Raw genomic sequence first — 18499 nt, 5'->3', positions numbered from 1 at the left:
CAAGGTCCCTTCCAGTTCTGTTATTCTGCCACCTACCATTAAAGATGTAGGCCGCATTGAGAGTCAGCTGTCTCTGCTGCAGAACGTTTAGGTAGAAAGTGGCTCGGTCCCGGACTTCATCATCGCTGTCCATCACACACCTGCGAGGAGGAGGAGGAGGAGGAGGAGGAGGAGGAGGAGGAGGAGGAGGAGGAGGAGGAGGAGGAAGCAAAAGAAGAAATGTAAGACCAACACTGGTTGAAAGCTTCTTCGTGGACAAAAACGACCAGCCTTAAAATGCAACTTATGAACAGTCAGCTTAAGCCCACGAAGTCCAGAAACACACATACCTCTCGCCTCTTTAGATTTTGTTAGGTTATCCTGCCTTTATTATCTTTACAAATAACTCAAGGTGGCAGAGATATGCAGCTGGCTGCCAGCAGTTTGGCAGTTCGATCCTGACTGGCTCAAGCTTGACTCATCCTTCCGATAAAATGGAGAACCCAGATTGTAAGGGGGGCAAGTGGCTGACTCTGTACACCGCTTAGAAAGGGGGTAAAAGCACTGTGAAGCGACGTATAAGTCTAAGTGCTACTCCTAAGTGCTATATCCAATGAATGTTCCCCATCCTCTTTTCCCTACAATAACCCTGTGAGGTGGGTTGGGCTGAGAGAGAGAGAGAGAGAGAGAGAGAGAGAGAGACTGGCCCGAAGTCGCCCAGCCCTCCCTAAACACCGAAACGGGGCCTCTACCCTCCCTGGTCGAAATCACCCCGTTTTCGATCAGGTCATTCAGTTCAACCTCCAACGAAAGCCGAGAAAAACGAACATAGCCAGATATGGCTTCACCGTCGTTTCAAGGTATCCTTGGCCAGGCCTGGCCAGCTTTTGGGAGCCAAGAAAAGAGAGAATCCATTTGGAGCCTTGCCAGCCTTGCCGGCTGCAGAAGAAATGGGCCCGCAAGGCAGGTGTCGGGGTGTGCGAGGCCTGGCTACACCTGTCCAAAGGTAAGTAGTAGGGCAGCTCCACCCTGCCATCCCCACCCTAGTTTAATATTTACCTGTCCGCTCTGGAGTGGGCGGGATCTTAATTAGGGCTTATTTTGGAGGTAGGGCTTATATTGGGTGCACGAGTAAAAAAAAATCAAGCTAGGACTTACTTTCGGGGTAGGTCGTATTTTGGGGGAAATACGGTAGGTGCGTAGGGCTGAACTCACCTCTGCAAGAGCACCAAAATGCTAGGCAGGAGATTCTCATTCTGAGCCCCAAACTTGGCCAGAGCGCTGACGGCCGCTAAAGGGGAAGGCAGGTTGGAGGCAAAAGGTTAATGGTTTCCTTTGATCCGCTTCGTCGTGTTGGAGCTGGCGATGTTCCTATTTTCCTTTTCAATATTTTCATCAGAGGTGGGTATTCAGCAGGTTCTGACCCGTTCTGGAGAACGGGTAGCGGGAATTTGGAGTCGTTCGGAGAACCGGCCAATCCCACCCTCTGACTGGAGATTTTACAGGATCCTTCCCCTGCCACGCCCACCAAGCCGCGCCCACAGAACCCATAGTAAAAAAAAAAATTGAATCCCACCACTGATTTTTATGCTCTAAGATAGAATTCCCTAATCTTTCTGGCTTGGTAGTCTGGGTGAGCTTCTGTTTTTTTTCTTTGACAACATTTCGCTCCTCATCCAAGAAGCTGCTTCTTCTCTGACAGGATCGTAAGGAATGGAAGGATTTATCTTCCTTGCAGACAGCTGGTCATTTGCATCCTTTTAGAGGGTCATTGAGGCCACTTGGAGGTTTCTCTGTGTCCTCAGGGTCACCTGAGTGGTGCAAATGTTTCCCGCAGTCTGCCATTTTTTTTCTGGAAATCCCTTCAAACCTCCCCCACCATTCAAAGAGTGTCCATCCCAAAATGCATAGCTAAAAGTCTATAGGTGCCTCAATGGTTCTCTAAAAAGGATGCAAACGACCAGCTGTCTGCAAGGAATATCAATCCTTCCATTCTCCACCATCCACGTCAGAGCTGAAGAAGCTTCTTGGACGAGAAGAGAAATGTCTTCAAAGAAAAAGAAAAAAACCAAGAAAGTCCAGTTGCGTCTTGTTTCAAGAAGTTTAATCAAAATGCAGTTAAAAGTCATAAGCCGTTACTGGGAGTGTGTGTGTGTGTGTGTGTGTGTGTATGTATGTATGTATGTATATATGTATATGTATGTGTGTGTGTGTGTGTGTGTGTGTGTGTGTATATATATATATATATATATATATATATATATATATATATATATATATATATATTTTGTTTTCTGAGGTTCTCGCGGGTATTTGTATGTGGATCTTTGGTTATTCGGGTTTTCTCCCGCGTAAGATTGGAAGTATCTAGGCAACGTTTCGATGAAGTCTCATTCATCATCTTCAGGCTTGTGTCTTCGGCTCAGAACACAGCCAAGCTCCCACCCAATCAAGTCACACCCCCACTAGCAGTTAAAAGGAAGAAGCAGCTGCAAGCTCACATCACTCTGAGAAGCACAGAGCCGAAGACACAAGCCTGAAGATGATGAATGAGACTTCATCGAAACGTTGCCTAGATACTTTCAATTTTATGTGGGAGAAAACCCGAATAACCAAAGATCCACATACAAATACCCGCGAAATCTTCAGAAAACACACACACACACACACACACACACATATATATATATATACACACACACACACATACATACATGTTTTCGTAGATTTTCACGGGTACAGGTATGTAGGTCTAGGTGTGTTCGGTTTTTTTCCCATGTAACATTAATCTTACACGGGAAAAGACCCGAACACACCTAGACCTACATATAGATACATACACAAATACACACAAAAAACAGGAACCAGGAATTGCCTCACAGGAGCAGATAGAGGTAAATCCTAGAGAGACAGGAAATGCATCACAGAACAATGGAGATGAATGCTAGAAAGGGTTTAGTACTGCCTACACAGCCGACATAACCCCTATAACATCTCTTGGGGAATAAAAGCACCTTTGGGATGACTGGGATGGCGGAGATCCTCCATCAACGCATATTTTGAAAGTTGTCAAAGTGTCAACTCATAAAACATCCCTAGGCCTCTTTTAGTAGTTGCCATAGAAAAGTGGGGGAGGAAGGAAATTTGGAAGAGCCGTGCAGCAGTCTGGAAGACAAAGTCCATTCCAACTCTTTATCTTTAAAAGGTTGTAACTAAACTACCAGAGCTTTTGCTCGGGAATATTTTTGATTGGAGAATGTGAAGGTGCTCAATTGGAGAATCCGATTTATGACACACCCAGGTGGGAGGGGGCAAAGGGGACTGTAAATGACGTAGGGCAGAGTTGGTTTCATTTTAGATTAATGCTGACATGTTGCTCCTAATAAATCCTTTGAAGGTTTTTGAAGTTTGGCTCGAGAATCATGATTTAATGTGGGCGATGGCTGGAATCCTGACACAAAGTTGACGAACACCCATCTAGAGATTCTGTCCAGCAGGCGACAGATCTTCTCCTTCTTGGTCTCACAGTTTGCCAAACCTCCCCCCCACCCTCCCCCGCGAAACTCACCAGCCCGAACGGCTTCATTCTCCAGCACCACCCGGTTGAAGATGAAGCGGATGTACTTGGAAGGGGTGGGGGTCCTGGGCCCCTCCTTGCCCAGTAGGTGGAGGATCTTGGTCGCCAGCACTGTGTGCTCGCAGTCTTCGATGAACTCACAGAGGTGGGCCAGGCCCGTCTCTTTGCTCTCGGGGTTCTCTTCGATGATGCCGATGATGCAGTCCACGATGGCCCGCTTGTAGTCGAAGCCGCCCTGCGGGAGGCAGACAAAACACGGGTGTGCAGCAGCAGAATGGCGGCTAGTCCCCAACGTACGACCGCAATCCCTGTTGCTAAAGCGAGGCAGTTGAATTTTTAAGACTGTTGTTAAGACCTTTCTGGCCGCGTTTGTTAAGTGAACCGCTGCAGTTGTTAAGTGAGTAATACCAGGGGTGGGATGCTACCGGGTTGGCCCGGTTCTATAGAACTGGTAGTTCGGAAGAGCAGCTGACACCGAACTGGTTGGCCCACCTGCCCGGGTTCTTGGCTGTCCTTTATTTCCTGCTTTTTCAACCTCCGCTGCTTTGCGCGGCGCAACTGAGGTTGAAAAAGCAGGAACGAAGAGGCTTTTCACAGGCTGCGCACCGACTCCTCCCTGCGTACTCACTCCTTACCTGGCAAAGGTGCCTGCTAAGTTGCTATTTTTCCTCTTTTTTTTTTCTTTTTCAACCATCAGCTGTTCTGCTGTGCTGGGAGATTTACATTAGCTACAAAGCAGGAATTGGATTTCTTGCTTTCTAGCTAATTTAAAAGCAGAGCCGAACCTTCCTTAGGACCGAAGCTTCTATTTTTGTTTTAGTGCAGACTCAGGTAGCAGATTGCAGAAAGATAGATCTCTAAGTGAAACTGTGATTCTGTAAGCAATGCCTGCCTGCTTTGTCTGATTTTGGGTAAAAATTGATCTTTTTTAAAATAAAGAACTCAATATTTACATAAAAATTTGCAATATTTACATACAAGCCACGCCCACCCAGTCACGTGACCACCAACCCACACTCAGTCAGCAAGCCATGCCCACCCAGTCACATGACCAAGCCACACCCATAAATTAGGCCACACCCACAGAACCAGTTGTTAAGACATTTGAATCCCACCCCTGAGTAATACAGTTGTTAAGTGAATCTGGCTTCCTCAGGTCATCGAAAAGGGGAACAGGTGACCCTGGGGGACAGGGCGACTGTCATAAATAGGTATCGGTTGCCAAGCCAATTTTGGATCTTGTGACCGTGCGGATGCTGCAATGGCTGTTAAGTGTGAAAATTGGTCATAAGTCCCTTTTTTTCCCAGTACTGTCGTAGCGAGCGATCATTAAGTGAACGATTATATGTCGAGGACTATGGCACAACTTCTTTAATGAAAAGAAGGATTGGGGGTGACATGACAGCAGTCTTCCAATATTTGAGGTAAAGATAAAAGTTATCCCCTTGCAAATAATAAGTGCCACTCGTTTCTGGCTCTCGGGATGATTATGTATATAAAGAAGCGAATGAATCCGGTTGAATCAGTCATCTGTGTGTGCTTTCTGGATCTGAATTTCTGCAATAAACCCCCAACATGACCCGCTTTACTAACGTCCCGGCGGACCATCGTGGCTATGTTACAGTCGTACGTCGAGGACGACTGTAAAAGACTTTCTCGTTCTGGGGCCGTGAGGGCGAACCTACGGCACCTGTGGCACGCGGAGTCATTTGTGCGGGCATGTGACCCCCCCAGCCAAACTTACCTCCACTGCGCATGCGTGCGCTTCCCAGCTGATTTACGGCCCATTTGACATTCGAGGGAAGCCTCTGCGGCCTCAGGAGCCCAAAAAACGGGCCTTCCGGAAATACAGGAAGTGCTGAAACGGGCCCGTTTTTCAGCCGCCCGAAGCTGCAGAGGCTTCCCTTGAGCCTCAGGGAAAGGGCTGAAAAGGGCCTCAAATGGGCTGAAAATGCACAGTGCAGGTAAGAGGGTGCGGGGTAAGGTGGGTGTTGTGCACGCGCATTGCCTTCTGGGATGCTGGCACGCGAGTGCGAGTGCGTGCACAATTTTCGGTATGGGAGCCCAAAATGGATTAGCCCCCACTGTTCTGGGGTCTCTAGGCTTGTCAAGTTTATAGGTCTCAAGACATGTTTCCGGGAGTGCCCTAAGTAAGTTCCCCCAATAGGGGGCGCTGCAGGAGCCTCTAATGGAGACAAAGAGACCTACGTCATCCCGAAGCATGTTGGACAGGAAGGTCATCATGACGCTGTGTTTCCGTGGGTACTTCTGGCACAGAGCACTGATGGCTTGGACCACGACCACCTGTAAGGCGACAACAATACGACGTTAAGTGAGGACCGGTCGGTTCTCTGTGTCAGGTCAATTAAACAGCTTCTGGGAAACAAAACTATCTTCATTTGGGCAACGTGAGGGCATCAGTTGCAGAAGGTTGACCTTATATGATGGAGAGATGTAGGCAGGACACAAGAGTCCGTCTCTCTAAGATGGCACCTCTCGAGCTTGGCCACTTTAATGACGCTCCCAGAATTCTCCAGCCAGCTAGGCCAGACTTCAACTCCCAGAATTCTCCAGCCAGCTAGGCCAGACTTCAACTCCCAGAATTCCCTAGCCACTTCAACTCCCAGAATTCCCCAATCAGCTAGGCCGGACTTCAACTCCCAGAATTCCCCAGCCAGCTAGGCCAGACTTCAACTCCCAGAATTCCCCAGCCATCTACGCCAGACTTCAACTCCCAGAATTCCCCAGTCAGCTAGGCCGGACTTCAACTCCCAGAATTCCCAGCCATCTACGCCAGACTTCAACTCCCAGAATTCCCCAGCCAGCTAGGCCAGACTTCAACTCCCAGAATTCCCCAGTCAGCTAGGCCAGACTTCAACATTCCCCATCACTTTCCCCAGTCAGCTAGGCTGGACTCCCAATTCCCCAGCCATCTCGACTTCAACTCCCAGCAGCCGGACTTCAACTCCCAGAATTCCCCAGCCAGCTAGGCCGGACTTCTCAGAATTCCCCAGCCAGCTAGGCGGACTTCTCCCAGAATTCCCCAGCCAGCTAGGCGGCTCAGCTCCAGCATTCCCAGTCATCTAGGCCAGACTTCAACTCCCATTCCCCAGCATCTCGCGACTCACCCATCATTCCCCAGTCAGCTAGGCGGACTTCAACTCCCAGAATTCCCAGCCAGCAGGCCATACTTCAACTCCCAGAATTCCCCAGCCATTCCCATACTTCAACTCCCAGAATTCCCCAATCAGCTAGGCTCAACTCCCAGAATTCCCAGCCAGCTAGGCCGGATTCAACTCCCAGAATTCCCAGCCATCTACGCCAGACTTCAACTCCCAGAATTCCCCAGTCCAGGCTGGACTTCAACTCCCAGAATTCCCCAGCCAGCTAGGCCGGACTTCAACTCCCAGAATTCCCCAGCCATCTACGCCAGACTTCAACTCCCAGAATTCCCCAGTCAGCTAGGCCGGACTTCAACTCCCAGAATTCCCCAGCCAGCTAGGCCGGACTTCAACTCCCAGAATTCCCCAGCCAGCTAGGCCATATTTCAACTCCCAGAATTCCCCAGCCAGCTAGGCCGGACTTCAACTCCCAGCATTCCCCAGCCAGCTAGGCCAGGCTTCATACTTAGAAGGCTGACCTTAAACTCATCTGATATCTCGGAGACGAAGGAGGAGATCTGTTTCATGAGCCGGTCCACGCTGCTCTCGCTGCCAGTCTTCAGCAGGGTGGTGATGGCCAGCGTGGCGATGCTGCGGTTGGAGTCGGTGATGAGGTTCTCCAGATCCAAATTGCAGGCTGTCACGGCGGATGGATGCTTCATTGCCACCTGAAAGTACATCCCAGAAAGGCTTACAGGAAGGCTGCCAATAGGAATCCTGCAGCCTCCAATGATTAATCTAAAATCTAAAATAAAATAGAACCATAAAATAAAATGCAATAACATGAAATAAAATAAATCATAAACTAAGCTAAAGTAACACGATAAAATATAAAATAAAATAAAGTAAAAATAACATAAAACAATAAAATAAAATGCAATATAAAAGAAGTAATCAGATAAAATAAAATCTAAAATAAAGTAAAGTAAAATAAAATAATAAAATAAAATGCAATAAATTGTAAACAAAACTAAACTGAAGTAGTAAGATAAAATAAAATAAGATCTAAAATAAAATAAAGCAATAAGATAAAATATAAAGTAAAATAAAATAAAATGCAATAAAATAAATCATAAAGTAATAAGATAAAATAAAATGCAATATAAAATAATCAGCTAAAATAAAATCTAAAATAAAATAAAGTAAAATAAAATAATAAAAATAAAATGCAATGAAATAAATCATAAAACTAAAGTAATAAAACATAAAATTAAAGTAAAATAAAATAAAATAAGTAAAGTAACAAAATAAAATAAAATGTAAAAGAAAACATTTTTGGTAAGTTGGCAGTTGTTAAATGAGATTTCCTCTATTTTATGACCTTCCTTGATGTAATTAAGTGAATCACTGCAGCTTTTAATTCGGTAACACCGTTGTTAAGTGAACCCCATTGACTTGGCTTGTCCGAAGGTCGCAAAAGGGGATCAGGGGATCACATGACCCTGGAACATTGCAACTGTCATAAATGTGAGTCAGCCGCCAAGCGGCTGAATGTAAATCATCTGACTGTGGTGACGCTGCAATGGTCATTAAGTATGAAAAATGGTCCAAAGTCACTTTTTTCAGCACCCTTGTAACTTTGCTGACTAAAAGAACCGTCATAAGAGGAGGACTGTACGTGTTTAATGTTGTAACGTTTGGTCCTTGCTTTTACCACGTTGTAAAAGTTGCGCCCAGTTGCCTGACGGTGACACAAATAGCATCTAAATTTAATTGATAAATAAACACAGGTGGTCCTCAACTTACAACACGTCACGTAGTGACTGTTCGAAGTTACAACGGCCCTGAAAAGAGCAATTCGTGAACATTTCTCACACTTATGACCGTCGCCGCATCCCCAGGTGATTGACATTCGGATGCTCGGTCACCGGTTCACATTTACGACAGTGGCAGCGTTTCCCGGGCTCATTTGATCCCCTTTTACGACCTTCTGACAAGCTACGTCCATGGGGGTGGTGGAAAGCCAGGTTCACTTAACAACTGCGTGACTCATTGAACAACGGCGGCAATTCGCTTAAAAAAAAGGCGGCAAGGAAAGTCGTACCATGGGACAAACTCCCTGCAACAAATGTTGTTTTCCCTTCGCAACATATATCGTGGGCTCAGTTGCGGTCGTAAGTTGAGGACCACTGTGACAGACGGGGCCCCCTCTGATAGCGCTTACCTTATTGAGGGTCCTGACCGCCGCGTATCTCAGAACAGGCTTCGGCGAACTGCAGAAGAGCTGAAGCACTGAAAGGAGAAGCAAAAACGGACAATTTGGAGTTTGGTCGCACCATTTTGTCACACCGTGCGAGGAGGGGAGGGGATCACAAACTTGACGGACAGCTCATCCTTTAGCATATTTGTGACCCAAATTGTTGTGGTTCGCCGGCAGCCTGTGCGGACGGCAGCAACATCGGACAGTGGGGGAGAAAGGGGACCAGCCTGGGAGCCTGGAGAGGACTCGGGCGATGGTCCTGCGTCTGACGCAGAGATGGGGCCAAGGCCATCTGGGTGTGGGGTGCTGAGTCCAGAGCCTCCATAATCTGACAGCAGTGAGGAAGAGGAACAGGGGGAGCCTGTTCCCAGTGCACGTATGCACAGAGCTGCTAGAAGGCAAGAGCAGCTAAGACAAAAGGGCCGATTTGGGAGTAAGGCTTGGAGGTGATTGTCCCTCCCATAAGGTATACAGGACAGGCAAAGGTAGAGAAACCTTTGCAGGAAGCAAAGTCGTTCATTCTGTTCGGATTAAACCTTGAAGCCCTGTGTGGACTTTGTACTTTGGTTGGTTTTTTTGCAGTTCATCTGGCACTCTAGTTGTTGGCAGCAATTCAAAGGAGAGAGAGGTGGGTGCTTATCTCGAGGCACTGTTTGGGACTCATTACCGGCTGGGAATGAACGTAATTCCCAGCGTTGAAATAAAACAAAGAGTTGTTTGGACTGAGCGTGTGCTGAAATTATAGTCTCAGGAAGCCTTGGTCAGAACACAAATCAGACCCCTTCTGTCAACTCATCAAACATATCTCTGTCCGTTTTATAGTTGCCAACAGAAAGATGGAGGGGGAAAGGAGTTTGAAAGAGCGGTGCGGCCGTTTGGAGTCGAAAGCGCATCCCGTTTGTTAGGTATAACATTGATACCAAATATGGTTTGGGTGAATAAATATATAAAACTTAGATATCATGGTTTAAGTGCTTATCACTTTAAGCACAATGCAGCAGGCAATTAGCCGATTAAGGGTGCGGTTAGAAGTTACAATATAAGGAAGCATTAGAAGCTGGAAAGCTGGCTGTAACTGAGTGCTGCTGCGACTTACTGTGTGCTACTGCGACTAACTGTGATTACTGACTGTGAGTGCCTGTGACTGAACTGTTATTGTTTGCTACTGTTTGCTGATTTACTGCGTAATTCTACTGAATATCCAGCGTTTGTTTCTCTGGAGAGTGAAACCGGAGGAGGAGAAGATATCTTTATCGGCTGATAAAGATATTGCAAGGACTCTTAACTTGGACTATACTAGTGAGTCTTACTGGATGGAAATACTGTGAATGACTTAATGGACTGAATGACAATTCTTAAACTCTAACTGGATTAAAAACTATTTAAACTACAAACAGTGTTTGTGTTCAGTGTGTGTATACTCTGGGCCCCTGCCTGGTTTGACTACTGCTGCAATACTCTTCTAGGGGTTAATCCACAAACCCTAACATTGGTTATGGGCCCAGCAGCATAGTCTAACTAACCAGGATATAGCAGAGAGAGTTGGTGTGAGTTGCACATTACTGTAAAAACAAACTGTTTTAATTAGTTTAAAATAGTCAAAATATCTGAAGAGTAATGGCACAAGTAAATTTGTCACAACTGTCCATGATATCCAGGCTGGATGGAACAAACTATGTTTCATGGTCAATGAAATGTAGTTTACTTCACGCAGAGAAGGTTTGTGGGACATTATAGCAAACCCACCAGATATGAGTAGATGGGATCCTGCTGATGATGATGATAACGAAAAGTTACAAGACTTTAAACAGAAAAATGAGCAGGCTTTATGCATCATAGGACTGACTCTCTGTGATCAGCAGCTTGTCCATATTCGTGGAGAAGAAAATGCTGCAAACTGCTGGGAGAACCTCAGAAAGATTTATGTTCGGGACAGTGTAGGAGCACATATAAATCTTACACGGAAGCTTTTTGAACGCATCTTCAGAGGAATGGAGATATGTTAGTTCATTTAAACTGTATGAAGAGCATTTTTCAAGATTTGCAAGAAAAAGAGCTTATATTTAATGAACTGCAACAAGTCTACATAATATTATCTTCATTAGATCAAAGCTATGATGACTATGTGACTTCGTTAGAAGTATTGCCAAAAGAAAGCCTCTCATTAACCGAGATTACAGGCAGGCTACTAGAAGAAGCCAGAAGAAGGCGTGAGCGTGACGAGCTGAGAGAAGATAAGAAAGAAGAGAAATTATCTTCAAAGTTTGAAAGAAACCAGCAAAGCAAAGTAAAGCACCTGGAAGAAGAGAATTTATCTTCAACAGCATACACAATTAAAAAGTGTTTTAATTGTGGAGGCAGAGGACATTTGGCAAGATTCTGCAAAAAGAGAAAAAGCCAGAATGTAAAAAAGCCAAAGAAAGCATTTGAACTAGCCACGTTTAGCAACTCTGATGTGAAGAATAATTTATGGGTGGTTGACAGTGGCGCATCCCACTGCATCACAAGAGATAAGACAAAATTTATAAAAATGTCTAAAAGCTCTCAACATATATCTCTTGCCAATGGCTGGAACCTGAAAGCGAAAGGTCAAGGTTTTGCACGTTGTCCGTACATAAACCAGGATATAAAAATGTTGTATGTACCGCAACTAAAGTTTAATTTGCTTTCAGTAAGGGTATTAGATAAATTAGGTTATGTAATTACTTTTAAAGATAATAATTGCATAATTGAAAAAGATAACAAAAGGGTAACTGCAGCTTTAAATGGAACATTATATGTCTTAGATAATAGTAAGAAAGGGGGCTCAAATTGTATTTAATAATATAAAGCCTCATGAAGAATGTATCCATTTATTGCATAGGCGTTTGGGGCATGTAAATTTTAAAATGCTAAAACGTACAGTTGAGTTATCTGAAGGAATAAGGTTAAAACCTTGTGATAAATATTTGCGTTGTAATGTTTGCTGTGAAGATAAGAGCAAAGTATTGCCTGCAAATAGGCTAAATGGTTTCAAAACAAAAGAACCTTTAGAAGTAGTATTTGCAGACATAATAGGTCCAAAGAAACCCAGTATGGGAGGTGCTAGATATATACTGAGCATTATGGACCATTATTCTAGATATGGGTTTTGCTATTTAATGAAAAGCAAAACTGAAACATATCAACATTTTTTCAATTGGCTTAGGTTTGCTGAAAGAAAGTCTAAACGACAACTGATAACCCTGGTGACAGATAACGGCACGGAATTTATTAATAACAAATTCCAGAACAGACTTAAGGTAGCTGGAATAGAGCATAAGAAGTCTGCTCCATACAGGCCAGAACATAATGCTTTTATTGAAAGAAGAGGCCAAACACTACAGGCAATGGTTAGAACAATGTTAAATGATTCTGGGTTACCTGATTCTTTGTGGGGAGGCTACAATGTGTGCTAATAACATATTGAACAACGTTGTTAATACAACAACAGGTGAAATACCATTCACCAGGTGGCATGGCAGGAAACCTGATCTAAGTTACCTGCACACATTTGGTGCACCAGCATGGGTGCATATTCCTGCACAACTCAGAAAAAAAGGGCAACATAGAGCTAAAGATTTTTCTTCGTTGGTTATCAGGCAAACCATAGGGCATATAGATTTTGGGAGAAAGGCACATCTAAAGTGTTATGTAGTGCTAGTGCCCAATTTCTAGAACATGAAGGATGGGAGAAATTAGAACAGGATGCCAATAAAGATGTAATTATTGAATCCTATAGAAATCCCATTAGTTATCCCTGTAACTTTAAAAATAAAGTAAAGAGACAAATACAGGATGAAATAGTGCCCATAAAGGAAGAAACAGATTCAATAGCTGAACAGGATGAGGAAGATGAACAGGTAGTAGTTCAACAAAGTCCTCCTGTAAGCCCTGTAATTCCCAGAAGAACTACACGTATATCTAGACCGCCTGATAGGTACCAGGCTAACACAGTGTGCCAGATTAATCAAGTTCCTAATTCTGTTGAAGAAATTAAAAAGTATCCTACTAAGGAAAAAGAAAAATGGTATGCAGCAATGAATAAGGAACTGAATTCATTAAGAGATATGAAAGTGTATGAAAATGCCAAATTACCTGTAGGAAAGAAATCCATTGGCTGCAAATGGATATTTAAGGTAAAAATAGATAAGGATGGTAATTTAATCCATAAGGCAAGGTTAGTAGCCCAAGGTTTTAGGCAGAATGCTAATGACTATGATGAGGTGTTTGCACCTAGTCTTAAGGCAGCAACCTTGAGAGCAGCTTTAGTGTGGGCAGCTAGTAAAAACTATATAGTTAACCATTTAGATGTGGAAACTGCTTACTTGCACGCCCCATTAAAACATACTATTTATATGAAAAAACCTGTTGGTATTAAAAGTGAAAATAAGGATAATAATGATTGTTGGTTGTTAAAGAAAAGCCTCTATGGTCTTAAACAATCAGGCTATGAATGGAACCAGTATATTGTAAAGGAACTAGACAATATAGGATTTAAAGCTGGTTTAGCCGATCCATGTCTATTTAAGAGGGAGACAAATGGGAAAGTATCATTATTATTACTATTCACAGATGATATTGCTTTGATTACTGAAACTAATGATGAAGCAAATAAAATAATAGCATCATTAGGAAAGAGAATAAAGATCAAGCAATTAGGGAGATAAAGAAGTATCTCGGTTTGAATATAAAGAAAACTCAGAAAGGTTTTAAGATATCTCAGGAAGATAAGATAAGCAAATTGCTAAAAGATTACAAGATGGAGCTTTGTAAGCCAGCTAAGACTCCAATGAGTCAGGAGTTTAGCAACACTGATGTACAAAGCCCTGAGTTTGATAAGGTGATTTATCAATCTTTAATTGGTAGTTTGAGTTATATTAGTAATTGGTCTAGACCAGATATATCGTACTGCGTGAATCAGTTGGCTAGATTCAATTCTGCACCATGTGTAAGACACTGGATAGCAGCTAAGAGGATATTAAGATATCTTAAAAAGACAATGAATTATTCATTGTATTTAGAACCAAAGGGTGATTTAATTCTGTGTGCTTATGCAGATGCTAGCTTTGCATCAGAAAGAGACACTAGAAAGTCGACTTCAGGAACAGCCATAATGCTGGGTAATACATTAATAGGCTGGAAGTCAATAAGACAACAGCATATAAGTTTGTCTACTATGGAGGCAGAATTCTCCTGTTTATCATTGTTATGTACAGAATTAATAATGTATAAACAAATGTTAATTGATATAGGTATAACTGTAGATTATCCTATAATTATACATGAAGATAATCAGGCAGCAATTCAAATGGCCACAAATATTGCAGTAAAAACAAGGAGCAAACATACAGATCTAAGATACCTAAACGTGAGACAATCTGTAAGAAGTAAGATGATTCAGCTAGAGTACTGTATGTCGGAGGACAATTTAGCTGATAATTTTACTAAAGCCCAAGGTGCCAGTAAACACCAGGAGAGTTGTGAAAACTATGGGGTTAGATTGTAAAGGTATTATATATTTATTTCACCCAAAAGGGAGTATGTTAGGTATAACATTGATACCAAATATGGTTTGGGTGAATAAATATATAAAACTTAGATATCATGGTTTAAGTGCTTATCACTTTAAGCACAATGCAGCAGGCAATTAGCCGATTAAGGGTGCGGTTAGAAGTTACAATATAAGGAAGCATTAGAAGCTGGAAAGCTGGCTGTAACTGAGTGCTGCTGCGACTTACTGTGTGCTACTGCGACTAACTGTGATTACTGACTGTGAGTGCCTGTGACTGAACTGTTATTGTTTGCTACTGTTTGCTGATTTACTGCGTAATTCTACTGAATATCCAGCGTTTGTTTCTCTGGAGAGTGAAACCGGAGGAGGAGAAGATATCTTTATCGGCTGATAAAGATATTGCAAGGACTCTTAACTTGGACTATACTAGTGAGTCTTACTGGATGGAAATACTGTGAATGACTTAATGGACTGAATGACAATTCTTAAACTCTAACTGGATTAAAAACTATTTAAACTACAAACAGTGTTTGTGTTCAGTGTGTGTATACTCTGGGCCCCTGCCTGGTTTGACTACTGCTGCAATACTCTTCTAGGGGTTAATCCACAAACCCTAACACCGTTCATATTGAAGGAACTAAATATTAAGTTACTCTTTTATCATAGAATTAGAAATATGAAGTGCATCATTAAGCTGTGTTAGGGATAACATTGGTTACCTAACTTATTTGTGTAAAAATAATATATATAAACTATGATTGTGTGTATCACTTTAAACTGTAAACCAAGTTTTTGGGTGCAGTTGTAAAATCACCATAAGAGGGAGCAAGAGAGCTCACTGTTTGCTCGGCTTTTACTGGAATGCTGACAATGATGGCTTGATGGTGATAACTGCGTGTTTGCTGAGAGAAGAAAAGGGGTTTGATTTTTTCCTCATATCTCTGACTGCAAAAGAGATATATCACTGGACTGATTGATTGTAAGTTTAATGAACTCTTTTTCGACACTGGACTTTGCAAACTGAATAACCCCCGGACTGACTGAACTTAGTGTATGAAATATGGACCGTTTGACTATGCTATAACTCTTGCTGGAATAAAAACTATTTAACTTGCACAGTGTATCTGTCTTTACTGATTGTAAGCTACTACAACGTTTTGTCTCACATATCTGCCTGCCTGCTAGACTGCCGTTGCACGTTCTGCTAGGGTGTATATCCCTAACACGCTGTGTTGTCTTTTTTTGCTGTATCCTAACCACAAAGTATGTTCAGTTAAACGAGACGGGATGGATAGCTGCAGGCTTCTTAGAAAAGAGGAACATCCACCCAAGGCGAAACTACAAGTAAATAAAATATCTGGTGCCCAAGAAGAAACCTTCAAGCGGACTCTTTACCTTATAATATGACTTAGAGATAATAAGGGGGCAGGGAGGGCTTCTTAGGCATGGCGTGCATTGTGTAGAGCAGGGGTCTCCAACCTTGGCGACTTTAAGACTTGTGGACTTCAACTCCCAGAATTCCTCAGCCAGCAAAGCATGGCGTGCATTGTGTAGAGCAGGGGTCTCCAACCTTGGCAACTTTAAGACTTGTGGACTCCAACTCCCAGAATTCCTCAGCCAGCAAAGCATGGCGTGCATTGTGTAGAGCAGGGGTCTCCAACCTTGGCGACTTTAAGACTTGTGGACTTCAACTCCCAGAATTCCTCAGCCAGCAAAGCATGGCGTGCATTGTGTAGAGCAGGGGTCTCCAAACTTGGCGACTTTAAGACTTGTGGACTTCAACTCCCAGAATTCCTCAGCCAGCAAAGCATGGCGTGCGTTGTGTAGAGCAGGGGTCTCCAAACTTGGCGACTTTAAGACTTGTGGACTCCAACTCCCAGAATTCCTCAGCCAGCAAAGCATGGCGTGCGTTGTGTAGAGCAGGGGTCTCCAAACTTGGCGACTTTAAGACTTGTGGACTTCAACTCCCAGAATTCCTCAGCCAGCAAAGCTGGCTGAGGAATTCTGGGAGTTGAAGTCCACAAGTCTTAAAGTCGCCAAGGCTGGAGACCCCTGGTGTAGAGGGTATAAAATGTATTGTTTGACCATTCAATCTCGCTCTTCTTGTACCAAATCCACTTTGGAAGACCCTCATCTTTAAAATCCTTCGTGTTTGGGGCTGGGTCCTTTGAATGACCGTCTTTTCTCGGAGACGTCTACCTGATGTGTGGTTGCTACCCAGGTGGGGTGGACATTTTTTTAAAATAACAAAATAGGCTTTTATCACAGGTAGTTCCTCGACGTGCAACAGTTCGCTCAGTGACCTTTTCCAAGTTACAACAGCACTGAAAAAAGTGACTTATGACCGCTTTTTCACACTTATGATCGTTGCAGCATCCGCATGGCTGCGTGATATACAGATGCTTAACAACGGACTCATATTTATGACGGTTTGCAGTGTTCCGGGGTCACGTGATCCCCTCTGGCGATCATCCCATGAGTGAAGTCAACAGGGACAGCCAAATTCACTTAACAACCGTGTTCCTAACTTCCTAACTGCCAAGATTCGCTTAACGTCTGTGGCAAGAAAAGCCGTAAAACGGGGGGCCAAGCTCGCTTAAAATATGTCTCACTTAGCAACATAAATTCTGGGCTGAATGGTGGTCGTAAGTCGAGGTCTACCTGTGTAGGGTGGATTAAAAAAAAAACGGACTTGGTGGCCACAACGATCGGTTTTATAGATAAAATGAATAAATAAGATTTCCCAGGTCACTGATAGCTTTGTCCACCTGGGACTCCGGGGTCTGAAGCGAAAGGACGGATTCCCATGTTGCACTCACCTGAGACTGCTGGAGCCAGTTCCCGGGCCGTGCAATTGGGGAGGTGGATGATAGCCGAGGCAGCCTCGTAAATCACCATCTCGTGTTTGTTACGCAGGCAGCTTTCGATGAAGTCAAAGAGGGGGTTGTCGTGCCTGCCGAGAAAAGACACGGCTGCTTTTACAGGCTGTGCGACGTCACCATTAATATCCCAGCTGATGTGGTGGATTGTAGTCTGGATTCCCAGGAGGGAGGGGGGTAGCTTCCCAGAGGGAAAAGGAGGGAGCGGAGCTCAGTATGTCTGGTGTTGTGGCCTGCCAGCGGCCAGCGGACCTGGCAGAAGACTCGGACAGTGAGGAGGTTGGAGAGGAACATGGGCCAGTCCCGGAGTCTGGGGAATGGGGCCATGGCTGTCTGACAGTTATCAGCTGTCTTCAGAGTTGGAGATCAGTGGGGCCGATGAACAGCTGGAGCCTGTTCCCAGTGTGCACATGCACAGAGCTGCCAGACGAAGGGAACGGCAAGGAACAAGGGCGTAAGGATACAGGTGGACGGTGATTGGCCCCTCCCAGAGGGAATAAAGAGGAGCGATAGGGGAGTGAAGATCTGTTCCTGACTTCTTGCCAAGTCATTGCTGCTACAGCATGGCGTTTGGAAGCTATCGGCCTGGCAACTCTCCAAGCTTGATAAAGGTCTGTCGTTGTGAAATCTCACGAAAGGCGATTTGCCTGGACTTTGCTGGATGTGAATGAGAGGAATTCACATGAGCCTAACTAAAAGGGGCTTTGTCGGGACGAGGCGTCTGCTTTGTGATTTTGGGAAGCCTCGGTCAGAACATCTGGTGGGCAGGAAGAGGGTTGGCTCCTCCCTAGCAGCTCACAAGGGATATCTGCAGCTAGTTCTCAATTTACAACCATTCATTTAGTGACTGGTCAAACTTACAACTGCCCTGAAAGTGACTTACGATGGTTTTTCACACTTGCGACTGCCGCAGCTTCCCCCTTGCCCCCTATGGTCACGTGATCGAAATGAGGATACTTGGCAACTGGCTCCTACAGGTATTCCTCAAGTTACAACCACCATGGAGCCCAAAATTCATCCTTGTTAAGAGAGGCAGTTGTTAAGTGAGTTTTGCCCCATTTTTACAACTTTCTTTGCTGCGGTGGGGGAAGCCAATCGTTGCATTCGTTAAGTTGGTCACACGGCTGTGAATCGAATCTGGCTTCCCTGTTGATTTGGCTTGTCGGAAGT

At 44.1% G+C, this 18499-nt stretch overlaps 1 protein-coding gene across 1 annotated transcript in view; it reads right to left on the bottom strand.

Annotated features, from left to right (window-relative positions):
• COPG2 (coat protein complex I subunit gamma 2) overlaps positions 1-18499 on the bottom strand; it is a 54042-nt gene that overhangs the window by 17746 nt on the left and 17797 nt on the right. The window contains 7 exon segments of the mRNA XM_087968936.1: positions 37-140; positions 1195-1270; positions 3548-3791; positions 5765-5860; positions 7197-7385; positions 8882-8949; positions 17270-17403. Of these exon segments, the coding sequence (XP_087825062.1) occupies positions 37-140; positions 1195-1270; positions 3548-3791; positions 5765-5860; positions 7197-7385; positions 8882-8949; positions 17270-17403 (911 nt within the window).

The sequence above is a fragment of the Notechis scutatus genome, chromosome 6, assembly GCF_049901735.1.
Source record: "Notechis scutatus isolate UNSWTSFEM ecotype Mainland chromosome 6, rNotScu1.2, whole genome shotgun sequence".
In the NCBI taxonomy this organism is placed as follows: Eukaryota; Metazoa; Chordata; class Lepidosauria; order Squamata; family Elapidae; genus Notechis; species Notechis scutatus.
Note: the sequence above shows the minus strand (reverse complement) of the source record. Positions and strands in the feature narration are given on the sequence as shown.